General features: G+C 45.5%; 1 protein-coding gene across 10 annotated transcripts in view; it reads right to left on the reverse strand.

Moving 5' to 3' along the window:
* The window catches only part of SATB2 (SATB homeobox 2), a 184,478-nt gene that overhangs the window by 20,138 nt on the left and 146,877 nt on the right, over positions 1-17,463 (reverse strand). For all 10 annotated transcript variants that reach the window (XM_059702663.1, XM_059702661.1, XM_059702662.1 and 7 more), the window contains one exon: positions 14,084-14,281. In XM_059702663.1, the coding sequence (XP_059558646.1) occupies positions 14,084-14,281 (198 nt within the window). The remainder of the gene's footprint in view (positions 1-14,083; positions 14,282-17,463) is intronic.

The raw sequence follows: 17,463 nt of genomic DNA on the forward strand, positions 1-17,463 counted from the left end.
AATGGAGACTTTCAACGTCCTAAATAAATAATCTCATTTTTAATACCCCCCCATCCCAGCTATTTATTAGTATCAGATGTCTGATCTGTGTCTTTGTAGTTCTGGGATTTACAAGCAACTCCCCATCTGTGCTAAGATGTTTCAGACCAGTCTTTGAAACGCTGCAAATGCAGATGAATATGACATAAAATAGGAACTGATCCATGCACATAGGACACAGGACACAGATGGCAACACAGGACACAGATGACATTGCATGTTCGTAGGGGTCCTCTATAACTCAGCTCCATGCATGCACATATGTAGAGATCATGGAAGTCCAGCTAGCTGGCCTGACCGAGGGGCTCAAGGGAAAGTGGTTGGTTTCTTGCAAATAGCATGTTAAGGAAACATCTCCCCTGGTACGTCAGTAGCTCTACTATGTAGATGGATCAAAGAATCGTCAGTTGCTAGAACATACCGGTGCATCTGATCCAGATTATGTTTTACAAGCCAAAGAATCTGTCAATTTGCTTCTCTCCTTTCATTACCAAGGCAGCGACTATATTAACTCCCAGCACAGACTGTTTAACCACTCTAGCTCTATCTCTTTGGGAGGCTTTTGTTTCACGTGAAGCGTAAACTCAAATAAGGATTTCTCTCAAACGTCTACCCCTAACTTATACCGACATACAAATATTTGGCACTGGTCCACCATTATTCCTTCCCACTCTTCTGTTACCACACTCTTTGACGTGAATGGTCATAAAACTGAAATGAGAAAAATGATACTTAAAAAGTACTGGCGTGTGGATAGTGCGCGTCTACAGTATAGGCTCATGTTAGCACATTCTGTTCACTTAGATCACAAGAGAAACAGGAAGACCTTTCCATGTCTACATATATTTATCTTTAAGGGGTCACATCATGGATATTAGCTCCCTAAGCTTAGAGTACTTCTTAAAAAATAACTGACTTTCCCTTCTGAAGTGCACTGTCTGGGTTCAGTTTACCATATTTTTAAAAGTTCTGCTAAAATAACTTGTTTCCCATTTTCTACCTAGAGTCCTCCAATCTCTTGGGTGTTTGGCGCTAGGAAATCACAGACTAGGGACTCATGATACTACATGGTTCTGATTCTGCAAAATGAATCTAACCAGACACTAAAGTCAGACGTGTACATCACATATGGAAAGACACACGAAGACAGACTTCCTTGAACATGAAGAAATAAATGTAAAGGAAGGGAAAACATGGCAGGGGGAAGAGGAGAAACAACTGTCTAAATAAACCATTTTGATACCCAGGTGATCATGTGAGCAGTAATACCATTTGGCCATTCAGTTCTGGGAACACCTGACCTTTCTCTCATTCAGTGGTTTTCAGCATATTTTCTTTATAAAAAATAAATAAATGGATATGCACAGACCTTCAAAAAAAGTTAAATGGAGTCTATTCAGTGTTGTGCTGGAAATGTCTAACAACTGGCTCTCTGGAGAAAAAAGCCCCAATTCGATCATTTGCCAGTTTCTGTCCTGAGAATAATCCCAGCGTGGCCAGCTGAATTCTACTGACGGTGTAGCGCCACCTTCCCAGATTCCTGACCTGCAACCAGGGGTGCCAGGAGCCTGTGTAAACCGACTCCAGCTCACACATAATCTGCTGTGCAGCGGGAGACCCGTTCCTCCTCTGCTTCCAGCCTTGCTCCCTGGGACCCTTAGCTTGGCCTGATTTACCTGTCACTGCCCCAGCCCCACAGTGACGAGGACGACCCCGATGTGATATATAATTCCAGAAAAGAGTCTACATCAAAGGTGAAGGGTTATATGATTTGCTTTGAATTAGATCTAGAAAACAACCTGTGAAGAAATTGAACTTGTGACCTTGGAACTGTCAAACCTATCTACTTTGCTTCATCCCCCATTTCTAGGGTTAAACCGAGTAATAGGACTTTGGCAGTCTTCCTTTAATCGAAAGTGTGCTTTTCTATCATTACCAGGGGAAGTTCCAGACTTGAGCTTAATAAAAGTCAGCGGCAGTTTTCAGCTACATTAGATTTCCACACTAAACAGAAACAGCTGAAGAAGCCACCGTAGGTAGGTTGGGCTACGAGCGTTTAAAACTCAGTGCCTGCCTTTCTCCTGCAATTGTCATAACTCTCAGTCATGAGACAATCCACTGGATCTCTCTGAGCCCATATGAGGTGTTCATTAGCTATTCTTTTGCTGCCAATTTCTTTTTCCAAAATGCATTTAACCTCCCAGGAGCAATGTCATACTACACTCATATTTAAGAAAATCCCAGTCATCTATATTGAATGTGTTTTAAATAATTATAATCGGAAAGATCTGCATTTAAAACACACATTTATGTCGGTGTCTGCCATTCTGGAGGACACGACAATTTTTTCAAAATTAAAATCAAATGGCTATATTTATCACCAGGCTCGTAATCCTACGGCGCCCACTCACGGAGCCATGACTTATACATTTGCTGTGAACTGCACTTCAAATGATAGGTTACCATCAATCGCAAAACTTGCAAATGTTTGACTTTTTTCTTTTGTTGGTGGTGGGTTAGAGCTGCTTCTATACTCCTTCTATAATGACACTATTTATACATGCCTCCACTCCTCCTGACTTGCACTGATGATAGGAAAGGGGGTAGAATTCCAGGTGGTGATGCCAGAAATTGAGTCACATGCATGATAACCACCCACTGTTATTTCAGTATGGAGGACTGTGTGAGTGTCCTAGGATCACAGTGGATTCTGCATCTTTGCTCAACCTACACGACTGAGCCTACTGTGCAAAAGTCTGTATTCACTCCTCTGGCAGCAACACCAGCCAGAGGCTTTCCTTCCCCGTCTGAGCCCATCGGAGGCCAGTACAGAGCTGCTGGTGGGTGGGTGCTTGTCTAATGCTGGACCAATGCGATTCAAATACTGTCATGAGTGAGTGACATTTGGACAACCCTGTGGATTGTAATGTGTTGAAAGGGTCAGCAGAAGTTCTAGGGATGATCCAGAAGCTATGTGGTCTTTTCGCTTTTTCAAGCTAAAATCTTTTTTTTTTTTTAAAGTACCAACCCACTTTTGTCATATCCAATGCATTTTATTATGCCTAACAGGGATTTTATTCAGAGCTCAGAAGAAAAGTTTTCACTTTTAAATAACATATAATGCCTTTTAAAAGAGCTTGGAAATGTAGAAAGATCAGATGAAACTAGACAGCTCTGAATTTTTCAAATCTGACTCCAAACAGCTGCACAACATACAGCCGCTGGAGGCGAGGCGCCCTCACATCTCACCAGGATCCTGCTACCTTTCTCAGCGCCTTCTGTGCAACCACCTTCTTGTGTAAGCCTCAGCGCTGGAGAGCTGGGGTTACTGTCACTATTTCCAGAAAGTGGAAGTGGCCTCAGCAAGACCACAGAGATCCCACTCCAGTGCTGACCCAAGCCCAGGTCTTCTGAAGGCCCAGCACTCACTCCTCATTACCCAGACTCCTCTTCGGGCTTCTGGCCGGCTACGGTGCCCATCTACTTGGATCAGCACTTTGATCATTTAATCACTTGTGTTAAAAAGGAAGGAGGAGGGGAGGTCAAAGAGATCTAATCTTCATTTGGATATCGTACTTTCTATTAAGATATTTTTTGCCTGGCCGGTGTGGCTCAGTGGTTGCGCATCAACCTATGAACCAGGAGATCAAGGTTTGATTCCCAGTCAGGGCACAGGCCGGGTTACAGGTTCAACCCCGGTGTAGGGGCTGCAGGAGGCAACCTATTGATGATTCTCTCTCATCACTGATGTTTCTATCTCTCTTTCCCTCTCCCTTCCTCTGTGAAATCAATAATAATACTAATATTTTTTTTAAATCTGGCACTCCAAAATTTTATAAAAATGGCTGTACTCATATGGATTTGTGGGCCAGTTTTGTCAGCTGCATCATTCCCAGCACGCAGCCCCATAAATCTCAGAAAAGCAACGCGGACTGGGCGTCCAGAGCTAGCCTCACGCCCTGTTTCAGCTGCAGCCTTCTCTCAGGTTTACGGACTTGGGTGATCAAGCCTGAATCAAAGTCTGTGAAGTTAGCACCCCTGCCCTCAACAGTCCAGTGATGAGAACTTCATCCATGTGGGGAAACCCTTCTGTGCGGATGGGCAGCTGTTTCTTCCACAGAGACAATGAATACCTCCCAAATCCACAACCACCGATGAGAGGGAAGCGCTCCGGTAGGAAACGTGAGGAGGAACGTGAAGCAGGCTCCCATGGTCCCAGGACAGTGTGTGTGTTTCTGCCACAACTGCTCCCTTGGAGACGGACCAGTTCACACACCTGACCCTCCACAGGCCACACACGGCTTTACCAGCACCCGCTCCAGGAGCCAGGTAGTTCGGTTCAAGGGTTTGGTCAAGTACTAACAATAAATTCACCCATAACCCCAGGGCCAAGTCATAAGGTAGCTACTTAGAGAAGTCACTTGGGTGGAGAGAATGAACATGAACAAGATTTGGAAAGCAGTGTTTGTCTGTGTGGCCAGGGAGCATTTAGGGGTGAAACAGACATACTTAACTGTTTCCCATCAAAACCAACTTTTCAAGTGCCACTCAATCACTAATCTGCATATGCAATTTTTTTTTAGAACTATGTGAATCCCCTGGGATTCTTTAGTATAGCCTCAGAATGTCTGTTTGCTTCAAATAGCCATACTTTCTTTCTTTTCTTTTCTTTTTTTTAAGATAATATCATCTCTGAGAGGCTCAGTGTGTTTTAAAAATATTACCCAGTACCTTCTGGAAACAGCTAGAAAAGCTGAAGCAAAGAGATTCCACACAAAGTCAGAATCAGAGAAAGAAATAGAACCTATGGATTCCACTAACTCACAGTGGAATTCTAGATTAAGGCAAGGTAATAAGAAGGAAAATACAAGCTTGTTTTAAAATATAATTCTAAGTGAGTAAAGGGGAAAACTGCTCAAAATTTGTGTGAAATTCTACCTGTTTTATTCACTGCTACACACATGGTGCCCAGAATAATAGGTGGCACACTGAAGGAGCTCAACAAATATTTGTTAAATAAATAAGTAGAGATGTGAGAATAAAAATGGCCAGTCTTCTCAATCACGTCTGTAACTTGAGGCCTGAAAACAGTTTTTCCATCAATATTAATCATCGTTGCCAAAAGCCAGACTTTGCTAGACATCTATACACGTATTCAAAGGGGTGTATTTTGGTTCTCACAGATGAAATGTGACAGGGCCCCACAATTGCCTTAATTTAAGTTCAAGCTTATTTTGTTGTTTCTGTGAGTGGGGGGAAGAAAGGACGCGTTCAAATGCGTATCTTAGTTTCTCTATTCATTCTGCCTCTCTCTTTCCCAACTTGCTCCCTAGTGCTCAAATTTAATCAGTTTGCCCCTCAAAAAATTTATTAGCCATTACCCTCTATTTATTCATGTTTTGGAGTTTTTTTTTTTAAGTGTTTCAGATTATTGAAAAGAAAGAAAAAAAAAGGGCAGGAGTGAGGTAGAGAAGGAAGAAAGGACAAAAGAAGGAAGGGAAGGGGGGAGGAAGGAGGGAAATAAGGAGGGAAGGAAGAAAGGACAACCAAGCTTTATGTTCAAAAGTATTATGTGTACATGTTTGATATTATTTTCCTATCAGAACATCCAGAGAAGGCCAACGTGCTAAAGTTTATTTGTGGCTTCATTTGATGTCAGGAGGAAAAAAGACAAAAAAATGTGTCTGAAGAGTACCCTGCTGTCCCAAAAATTTTTAAACCAGACATAAAACTGATAACTTCTTTGGATGATTTTAGTGATTCCTGAGCCCTGGGCAGTGAAGGAACCTGTACCATTGAGGAGTACTTGAACGATGTCAATGACGCAGCCAATCCTGATTCTCGCCTTTGCCTGGAGAGCAGCGTTGGCTAAAACACCTTCCATTCATTGGTTCTAAAAGCCAACGAATATATCAGTAACCCACAGTGTGAGAGAAAGGGATCATGCTGCACCTCAGAAATGCAAAATATCAAAGTCAGACTATTTTTTAAAGCAACACAGCAATAATGGAAGAGCAAGGTTCTTTGTGTCCCCGCAGGGCAGGACAGAGGGGGGGAAGGGGAGCCCGGTTGACTGACATTCCATCTCCCGCTCCCAGCCAGCCCTGATGTTTAGTTTGGAGGGTGGTGTGTTGTGAAAGTGCAGGCGGGAGAGCTCAGCTTGGCAAAAACACTGGAACAAATCCACCAAGAATGAGAAGCAGAGAGCTAATTCCAATTACCGACATGATAAGCCTAGTAAAATGTTGACCCCACTTTAAAGAAATAAACAAGCAGACCCAGAACATTACTATAAAATTCTAAGCTTACTTCCTCACAGTACCTACAGCACAATGCCTGAACACGTGGAAGTACACAATAAATGTTTTTCTCTAAAAATGCAATAAAATAAAAAGGCATAAAACTTTAGATACACGTGAAACTTAACATCGCCCTGGGCATTGGTGTCCTTCTGCTCGCATGTCCGCAGCTCTTTACATAGAAAAATCATATAAATCTCCCTTAATATGAGAATTTTATATTAGACTTCTCACTCATACCCACAATCATCCACCATGGTAAGTGCAGGGTCCTAGAAGCCATGTTCAACGATATGGCCCTAATTTCCGGCCCAAGGGCCGCCCATTAACATGTTACCTACAGGTGGTCTACAGCCACTTAGCTTTCTGCTTCTCATGATACTGTTCCAACATTCTTCCCAACAGAACTCCACCTTTAAAAGGCAGTGCTTTCCAAAGGAAGCATTCACCTGACTGGTTGGGAATTAAAGGTCAAGAAAGTTTCCCTTTGTGGGTTAAGGTGGACCAGTCAATTTCCCTCTGAGTATAAGAATTTAAAGTAGTAAATATAGTTTGGGCAACAGACGCTGGACTTGACAAAGACACAGAGGTAAGCTATGAGGTAGAGCAAAGGTCATGGGTAGCCCAAGGTTTTGAGGAGGCAGAATTATAATTCAGAGAAACTATGAGTATAAGCAGAAGGTACAAGGTAGTACAAGGATTCAGAGTAAACGGGAAATCCGATGACAGTGAGAAGAAAAGCTGGAGTAGAAAGAAGCTGACATGAGTTGGAGGTATGTTATGTCTAAGACAGCAAGCAAGAGAGTGAACCCATGGACTACGGCTGCGTAATTGAACCCTAACCATGTTCACAGTCCCACACCCGGATTTTCATGAAGGTCTATCACCCTCAATTTCTTTGACTTTATCTCCAATAATTAAGCTGAAGAGCCTTAAGCTGAACAGTCTTTGTCAGAATGTCTGGTAAAAGAGCACCTTTAAAAAACTTTAACTTTCGCTAATGTCTAATCTATTGGCTACCGACTCTAAAGAGGTTCTTCAACTTTCTGGCATCATTACTGAGAGAACACACCCACCACACTTTGGAAGAAGGTCAAGACAGAAACGTCCATTTCCTAGAAAAAAACAAACTGGCTGCGAATGAACTCCAAATCTGCTCTATACTCCCAAGTCACAAATGTAAAAGTTTGGACATGTCGAAAAGCTAAGTCATAACATAGAAATGAAGAATAAATGCATGTGGTTAACATAATAGTAATGTGAAAGAAGCTAGTGTGGCTCCTCCTTGAAGGTCAGGGGCTCCCCAAGTTTTCCAGGTGAGGACCTACTTGTCCCTAATTGCTGGAATATGTCACTAGAAATGACAAGTGTCCTTTCGCATCTCTCCCCAGGACTCAGCCTTGCCCCATTCAGACAGAAGGCTTTTTAAGAAGGAGCTTGGGATGAATGCAAGGTGGGGGAAATTCTAGTAACCTGGTTAGAGAATTTGCAAACATCCATAACTGACTATTAATTAGCTTACACATTTCTTTTCTTAGAAGTCCTTCTAAAAGGAAGCAAATTCACTAATCAAGATATAGCTACAGCTGGAGTACAGAGGCATGAATGAACTCTCAGGGCTCAAAGATGTAAAGTACCCTTAAATATTAGCAACGGGAGTCATATTCTAAAGCCATCTCAAAAATGTGTGATGCAAAATAAAAAATGTCACCTCTGTTCTCTGACATCACACCCAGGCTATAGGTTTCACCGCATTAAGTATCCTGTAAAAAAGGAAGCTCACAAAACTAGATCTGAAAGAATAACTAAAAACTGACCAAGGCCCGGCCGGTTTGGGTCAGTGGTTGAGTGTCGACCTATGAACCAGGAGGTCACAGTTGGATTCCCGGTCGGGGCACATGCCCGGGTTGCGGGCTCGGTCCCCAGTGTAGGGTGTGCAGGAGGCAGCCAATCAATGATTCTCTCTCATCACTAATGTTTTTCTCTCTCCTTCTCCCTTCCTCTCTGAAATCAATAAAAATATAAAACTGACTTACATACCTCAACAGCTCTGCATAACACAGGCAGCTGACAGCAAGTGCTCCTGGCTGCCGGTGCTGCACGCGGACGTTCTGCCCAGCACCCGGACAGAAGTCAGACACGGAGGCAGACTGATGTGGAGGGAGGTCTCCCTTTGAGCAAGTTACTTCGCTTCTCTAAGCGTCAGTTTCTCCCCCGCCCCCTTGGTTTTTCACAAGGTTTGAGGAAAATAAGACGTAGAAGTCTCACACTTTGGAAGCCTGGTTCCCCAAAAGGCGAGCTGCTGTGGGACTGAAGACCCATCGTCGTCACCACCACGATTTGTAGTTCTGGGGTTTGTACGGGAAGAGCTAGGAAGAGGCCGCAGCGGTCACTATGCTTTTTCTCTTACCGTGTTGGCAGGTAACAGTGTGTCCCTCCCAGGGCCTGGCCCCAGCACCTGGCACTGGTGGACAGAGAAGTCTCGGTTTGGGGGGAGGGAGGCTGCCCTGTGTATTGAGGGATATTTGGCCTCATTCCTGGCCTCCACCCAGTAGGTACCAGTAGCATCTCCAAGTGATGATAACCCCAAAATGTCTTCAGACTCTGTCAATATCCATGGGGGTCCAAGTCACCCTGGCTGAGGACCCCGGCTGACAGCAGTGGCAGGGCATGGGGGTTAGGAAATGCTGCGAACCCCCCCAGGGGCCGCCAGGGGCCGAGCAGGGCACACGCCGGCGGCTGTCCCCACCAGGTCTCGCATTCCTCCCCGGTGTACGGCATGGAATTTTAAAACAAGGACTTGTCAGGAAACCACACAGCAGCAAGCCCAGAATTCCTGAGCTTACAAAATAAGCCATGGAAACACTGTGGTGGAAATATAATAAAGCCAGAAAGCGCGCACTTCACAGACACGAACCGTTCGGCCACGGCTCCCCAGCCAGGCCCACGCAGTGACCAGTCCTCCGTGAGCACCGTCCCTGCCTCTCCGGTGCGCGGAGAGTGTGGTCAGAGGAATCAGGGTGCCAGCGCCTGCCTGTTCATTCAGCGGGCGATTGGGCCTTCGGGCGAGGCTCACGTCTCTGCTCCAGTTTTTCCAATTGAAAAATACAGACTTTTGAACAATAATAGATACAGAGGCAGAGCTGCCTCAAACAGATTGTCGAGCTGCAGCGGGAAGGCCGGGGAGGGTTGGGGGGCAGGAGGTAGGGGGGTAAGAGATCAACTAAAGGACTTGTATGCATGCATATAAGCATAACCAATGGACATAAGACACTGGGTGATAGGGGAGGCTAGGGGACTGTCTAGGGCGGGGGGATAAAATGGATACATATGTAATATCCTTTGTAATACTTTAAGCAATAAAAAAAAAAAGAATAACAAGGCCAAAAAAAAAAAAAAAATACAGACTGTCCAATCTCCGCGGGAAGGCGGGAGGGGGGGTGGGAAGAGATCAACCAAAGACCTTGTATGAATATATGCATAGCCCATGGACACAGACAATAGGGGGTGAAGGCCTGGCGTGGGGGGCAGGGGCAGGCTAGATGGGGGGTAAGTGGGGGGGGAAGGGAACATATGTAATACTTTCAACAATAAAGAGGTGTTTTTTTAAATGTAAAAAAAAAAATGCAGTTGATCATAACGGACACTCTGACCTGACTGGGTTTTGATCCTCCATTCACTACAGGGCCTCAGGTCATAATAACCAGTAGGGAGAAAATCACTACAACCACAAGAAACAATTGTGCCTCCAACTTCTGGCCTGAAAAAGAGAACTTGTTTCATCTTTGCCACGGAATGCCGTAATCTGCCTTCCACGCCGTCTCACTGTGCTGGCCTCCTTTGAGCCACAGCTGCATGGACCAGAGCATTCTGCATGTTAGTAGCACTCGCCCCCCACTTTCCTCTCATCCCAGAAGGCGCCTACTGAGGGATGTTTCCCTAATCATCTCTCCTGCTTCGTGACATTTTAATACCAGAGATCTACTGAACAGCTAGCTCCCTTTGGAGGCCACGAGCCATTGTAAATGGAAGACTCTTCGTGCTCCCCACAAACCCATTTTCACCCCCTGGGGCAACACTGCCCCCACCCAGGGCCCCCAGTATAGAGGCATCTACCTTGCAATGTGAGCCCAGAGCCAGGAAAGCCCCCTTCTCCTTGGCGGGGCCTTCAATGGGGGCTTCCGGAGGGACCCAGAACACCAGAAAGCAACCGGGAGAAGCCAGACGGTCCCATTGGACCTCAAGGCTACTCACCACCCGAGAGGTCGGCATTCCTGGGGCGGAGCCACCTGCCTCTTCCCAGGCCCCCCAGTCTCTGGGGCCCACAGCACCTCTCGGTGGCCAAGCCCAGCTAGACCCCAACCATGGCCTAGCCCAGCCGTGGGCAAACTACGGCCTGTGGGCCGGCCGGATCCGGCCCGCTTGAAATGAATAAAACTAAAAAAAAAAAAAAAAAAGACCGCACCCTTTTATGTAATGATGTTTACTTTGAATTTATATTAGTTCACACAAACACTCCATCCATGCTTTTGTTCCGGCCCTCCGGTCCAGTTTAAGAACCCATTGTGGCCCTCGAGTCAAAAAGTTTGCCCACCCCTGGCCTAGCCTCATCTTTGAGGGGAGATCCCACCAACGGGAATTTCTTGGGAAGCTTTCAAAGGATTCTGTCAGGTGTTAGGATTATAAAAATAAACTGCAAAACTGACGACGGAAGAAGTCATGATCACGCATGGACACGTGTGGGTGGCGAGGGCCGTGCAGCGGCGAGGTGCGTGCGTGCCCTGCAGAGAAGGACCAGCTCTAGCCAAGCAGCCCAGGGGGTGGATCTCCTGATTTCATGGCTTTTATGTGAAATCTGGATTTGATGTGAAATCTCCTGGTTTTTAAATGTGGGTTTTAAATTTTAAAACCCTTTGTGGACTTTAAAAAGGAAACACAGCTGTAGGCAACATAAGCCTATCGCTCTGTAAGCTATTTGCAAACCAACAGCAGGAAAAATGCCCCCTCATCCCAGAGGAGAGAGGCCCTGACCCAAGGTGCTTCCCAGCGTCGCAGAGGGTGCTGACGGGCGAGGGGAGGGGACGCTCCTACAAAGCAGTGAGGTGGGGAATTATGCACGATGTCCGATGCCTTACTACTGAGGAAACACTGGGAAGGTGCGCCCTGGCTGCTTAAAGAAGTGTCAGTGGCATCCTCCTGTGACCACTGTGAGGCAGACTTCGTGCATTTTAATCCGCTACATATACCAGAAGCTCTAATCATCACTGATTTCACCGGAGCTAACCATTTAATAATGGTGCCTTTTCTGCCTAATGAGATAATATGTAACATCGTCCAACCAATATTATGCTACACATGAATTTTAAAATTCCCAAAATATGTAAGCAACCCTAGCTCCTTAAACTTTTACTTGGTATAAGGATACAAGTGAATTCCAGTCCTGAGTTCAATGGCTTCCCTTCTGGACAATTACAGACATTGTTTAGCAGTTTGGGGTCTTTCTGAATACAGTCCCTCCCAAGTCAGAGAGGCTGTGCCAATCACATTCTCCAGGCTCAGGAGTTCCAGTTATTTTTCATATCAAGACTCTAATGAATACTTAATACAAAACTTTGTATTTTGCTGATAAAAAAGATGCAGCATTCAAATCAGTGCAACTCAGAAATAGGCACAATGTAAAAGAAAAGGTGATATATTTGAAGAGTTTCAGAGTAGTTATGGGTTCAAAGTCATTGGCTAAGGTTAAGTCAATGTAGAGAAAATTACCCAATTTGTAAACTCTTTAGCTAAGATCTGAGTGATGAGAATAACCTCTAATACAATAAAAAATGCTCTCAGTGATATCAGAAGTTAATGTTAATAGCCACAAAGTGTTTAAAACTGAATATAAAAAATTACAGACAGATTCTTAGCCATTAAGTATTGTTAGCACACTCCAGTTTTGACATACTATCATAAAAGATAATAAAACTCATAAATCAATTGGCTGTCCAATTCTAATATTTACTTTTCTCAAACTGGTTAGTTAAAAGAAAAAAATATCACACTGAATATCCTTTAGCTCCCTAAACATTAGGACCTCATAGAAATGAAAACTTCTGGACAAAAAATGGAGACTGAAATGTACAGGAGCCATCATTCAAATAAAGCAAAGTTCTTAATTATAATAGAGACTAGGTTTTTAGTCTTTTTATCTCAAACTTCTCTAAATTTCCAACCCTAACATAAAAATGGGATTTAAAATGGGATGCTGCCAATGTCTAGAATAAAACAGCTTTTCATTGCTGGATTGAACTAAGATGAACCTGAATGCAGGTTCCCTTAATATTTTTGTATAAATTTATTTTCCTAAACAAAACAAAATTTTAATTTCTACTAAATCTCAAAATAGGAAAACCCTGCTCTATGTGAGTCAGTGTGTTGATTTAATAGGGAGGTGCTCTGGTGTGTGAATGAGGCCCCAGCCAGGAAAGGTCAAGGGGAGGAAAGAGGGTGGGGTGGGTCCTGAAGGGCAAGCCCAGGGGTTCACCTCTGAGGAATGACCCCCAACCACCACCCCAGAGCCAGGAGTGAGGACTCAGCCACTTATTAGCCCGCCCGTATCACCCACTGACTGAGTGTGCTGTGGATGGTATGAGATGGCCTCTAGGCGCTTCTAGCTCTATGAAGTCATTGAGTTTAATCTGTGACTTTGGAAATTGACCAATGAGAACAGGAAAGCATTGACTGAGATGTCAATATTTGGATGAAAAGTGATGTAAGCCAGAAGTCACTTCTGACTTCTCCCTCGGGCATGTAAGGGTGGACCAAGGGGAAAGAAGATAGGAAGCGTCAGGGTAGAGCATCTCACTCCATCCTGCACCACCTCTCCTGTGCGTCTTGATCAAGAAACCATTCTTTCTCTCGCCTCATCTCTTTCATTCTCTACACACACATACCCAGCTATATGCACTCCTGCCTCAACCTTCCTCTTCTTGCTACACAAAGGGAGACTCAGAGGGAGACTGTGGAGGGTCCTCTTTGGTGGCAGCTGGGTTGGTGGTATGGGCAGTAGGACAAATCTCATCACCTACCAAAATAATCTGTGGGCAAAACTCTGAGGGGTATAACCTTGTAACCCCTAGTTAAGATTTCTCCCAGAAGCTAACTGATTTTTAGAGTTCAGCAAGAGTCAGTAAACTCAATCAGTCTTAGGAATATTTCAATGGTAGCAAAAGCAAAGCAACAAAGCATGCAGCCCAAGTGAAGGTAGATTTCTAAAACAGAGGAAAACAAAGATCGCAAAAATGCATCTTAAAATTCCAAGACTCTCTCAATAATTCCTTCCCAGGCTTCGGTTGAGTCCGGGTATTTCCTAGCTCATGGGGATATTTCTTTCCCTCAGCCTCATCACACACTCCTGGAGGAATTTTGACTCAATTCACGGCCACTTCAGTGTTTTCTCTTTAGAAAATGGACTGATGAGAACTGTGAGTTATGTTTTCTGACGGGGAGATGTAATTCTGCACGAACCTCTTGCTTCTGGATCCCACAGGTAACACGCCCTTAGGACAGACAGGGGCTGCCCCTGGCGCTGATGCTCAGTCACGTTTCTCTGTGTGAGCAGGTGTGTGCATGTGTGCGGACACTGTTCCCACTGAGAGAAGGGGGTCCTTGTCCTAAGGACACAGCCTGAGACCCCCACAGCCGCCAGCACCGCCAGCGCTGCTCAGAGTGGAAGGAGGGCGCTGGGAGGGGGCGCTGACCTGCACTGGCTCGGGTGGCAGCTGGACCACGTGCTGCATGCGCTCGCTGTGGTGGTGCCGCGACTCCTCCTCGTAGATCACGTCTCGCTCGTGCTGGGGGAGGTTCAGGAAGCGGCGGATGGTGCACAGGTTCTCCCAGAGCGTGCGGTTCTCCGGGCTGGGGTTCTCCTTCCAGCGGAGCAGCTCGCACAGCCAGCCCTGGGGAGAGAAGGTCACTAGAGGTCACCTGAGGAGCGCAGAACAGAGGCTGCTGGCTGCAGGCAGCGCCTCCCCCCTGATCACACTCTCCTGCCCACACTGCTCCCACCAACCTGGGGAGGCACGGGGGCAGCCGGCATCTCTACACCCAACCAGTCACCACTGGGCAGGTCACACCAATCAATGCCTGAGAATCTTCACTCGTGTTCATCATCTTAGCACCTTTCCTATCACAGACATTCTCAGTTAATTCTCAGTTCCTTTGTAAAAGATGCTCAAGCAAGATTAGTTAGCCAATCCTCAGAAAAAAGCAATTTTTGTTGGTCTACTACAATTTTTAAAATTAGCCAATTGCCTTTGGACTGAAGGGTCCCCAGTTGGATTCCAGTCAAGGGCACATGCCCAGGTGGTGGGCTCGATCCCCAATAGGGGGTGTGCAGGAGGCAGCCCATCAATGATTCTCTCTCATCATTGATGTCTCTATCTCTCTCACCCTCTCCCTTCCTAAAATTAGCCAATTGGATGGTATCCCACCCTATGAAAAGAGTGAAGATGAACAAATATGTATTACAAGATGGAAAATTCTAAAGAAAAACAATGTCTAAGTGTGAAGAGCACTGAATTCCCTAGGGAGAAAACAGCCTTACAATCATCAATAATTCCACCTAACAGAAGCAAGCACCTTAGCTAGAAAGAAAAAAGAAGTGTATATGTGCTCCATCTCTGAATGCTTGTGGCTCCAGGCCCTGTCCCCATCACCTTCCCTCCACAGCCACACCTGCAGGAAGGTAGGCAGTGGGCCGGGTCACACCTGCAAATGTGTGCCTCCCACCTCTGGCATCAGAATGTTCTCGCAACGGCACGAGGAAGAAAATGCAATGCAAATAATGATGGAGTATATGAAAATAATACAGAGGATGCTGTCAACATCGCTCGCTGGCTCATGTCAAAATATTTTCCCCAGTCGCTTTCTAACTCATCATTTCCAAGCTACGTCGCTAATTTTAAAAGCAAGAACTGTCCCACATCGCGCCTCTTGTAAGAGTCAGAATTTTTCCAGCAAGGTGCATAAGTAAACACAAATGACTTTGTGAAAAATCAACCCCACACCTCCATAAATCTCTATATCACAACTTGTAAGCCAATGGGCGTTCCCGACACGCATCCTAAAGCCTCCATATCATATCATGAGCCGTTGTGCGTCTGACACTCCACTGTGTCTTCTGCCTTTACTGCCCCCACTCCCCCCCAAAAAAGGCAAGATTTGATTATCTCCGCTGCATCGGCCAAGACAGCAACACCAGCTGTTCGCATTGTGCAGCCTCTTCCTCGCGGCCTCCATGTTAATAACCTGATCATTCCATTTTCTCCTTCAACTGCTGGCTGCCGCACCGCGAGGAGACAAAAACCCAGGCCCATCTGCAGCAGCTGTAGGCACTGAACTGTGAAGCCACCGGGGATTTATAAACTAATCTGTAACACAACACTGCCTTGTTTTTACAAGTGAGAGGCCACATTTGCGCAGACCTGATCTTTTCTTGCAATAAACTGGAAGCTGGGGAGAGTTAGAGGGCTAGGAAGAATGAAAACAAGGCATCTAATCATTTCTTTGGAAATGTTTTCCCAAGCATTTTCACAGATTTTTTTTCTTTTTTCAACTCAACAGAGAGATAGGTAAGTACTAGTTGATTTTCAAGGTGCAATGTCTAGAAACACCAGAGACAAAACGTTTATCTCTATCAGAAAATCCATGATATTTTTTTTTTAAAAAAAATCTCCCAGTCCCAACGTGTTTCCTCAAGGGTTTCTTGGTACAAAGGAAAGGATTCTTGAAATGGAAACGAAACCATCTGTGGAAAAAATAAGCTATTTCCCTGTCGTTTCACAGATCTGAATGCGTCTCCAACTGAACTCTTTCAGATCTTTCAAACAGGTATGCTTAACCTCTCCCAGGGGGAGCCACAGCCTGGAGACCGATCGTTTAACAGAAAATAGAAACAAAAACCTACATCTGTTAAAGGATGAAGTTCTGACATGCCCAGACCTTCAGGGGGACGGCACCTGCCGTTCCGCCAGAGGCGTGAGCTGCATTGTGGGAAGCCAGCGCTTGAAAGGGGACAGGTGACAGCTGAGTGGTACCTCCACTTAGGACGCGCGGAATGTCTCACACCACAGTCACCGCCGCGTTTGATTTATAGGTGCTGCTGTAATCGGCGCTCATTACAATCACTTAGAACCAACTACGGCCTGGTCGCGGGCCCTGCTGTCTGCCATCAGTCTTTAAGGAGTGTGGTGCTCAATTTGCCCACTGACATGCGAGGTCCCGACCTTGAAGCTATTAGGGAGCGGATTAGACACAAGTGTGATCATGTGTGCAGACATAAGCAAACCAAATTAATTTCTGGCACAGGGAGGGAGCCAACAGGACCCTGTTCCCGGGGCACCAGAGCACTCCCCCCCGCCCCCATTCCTGGTGGAGCTGAGCTAATCGCGTGTTTAAGGGAACCCGGTTTTGAAGATGAAGCACATTCATGGTATTTAGAGGGTTATTAATCTAGTTTCCCCACCAAGTGTTTGCTTGGCTGATCAGATTAAGGGCTGGAGCCTTCCGCAGCGCGCCCCCTCCGCAGCAGGCCCCGAGAAATCTGTGATACTTCACAGCCTTGGACATATTGCACCATGTGTACCCAGCTGCTTCAATAATTAGCTTATGAATGTATCAGCTGGTTCTGCGATTTTTATAAATAATAACTAACCTACGGAGCAGAAAGATTGTCAGGAGCCTTACAGCAGCACCAAACGGCAAGGAGCTCTCGCTGTCACTGGTTCTACTGAATGCCGGGATTCCCCACTCACAGAGCTCCCGTGGTGTCATTTATAAGTTATTTATTTTGCGTCTGAAGTGGCAATGTGTCCTGGTCCATTTGCTTCACGGCAGCCATGATTTGCTTTCTCCTCACTCTCCCTATTTTATGCTCACCTTCCAGAAATCTATTCTCCCACCTCACCTCCCATCTCACCCTCCATCATTTTATTCACGCCACCCTTCCACCAGGCCATTCGGGAAGCTTATCTTTGTTTTCTCAGTGGGATGTCTCATGAGCTTGTTTGGTGGCTAATGAATGTGTGAGAAAGTACCACGCTCTTGCCTGAACACACATGCATGTAACTGTGAGTGAACC

Source organism: Myotis daubentonii, chromosome 7 (assembly GCF_963259705.1).
Source record: "Myotis daubentonii chromosome 7, mMyoDau2.1, whole genome shotgun sequence".
Classification (NCBI taxonomy): Eukaryota; Metazoa; Chordata; class Mammalia; order Chiroptera; family Vespertilionidae; genus Myotis; species Myotis daubentonii.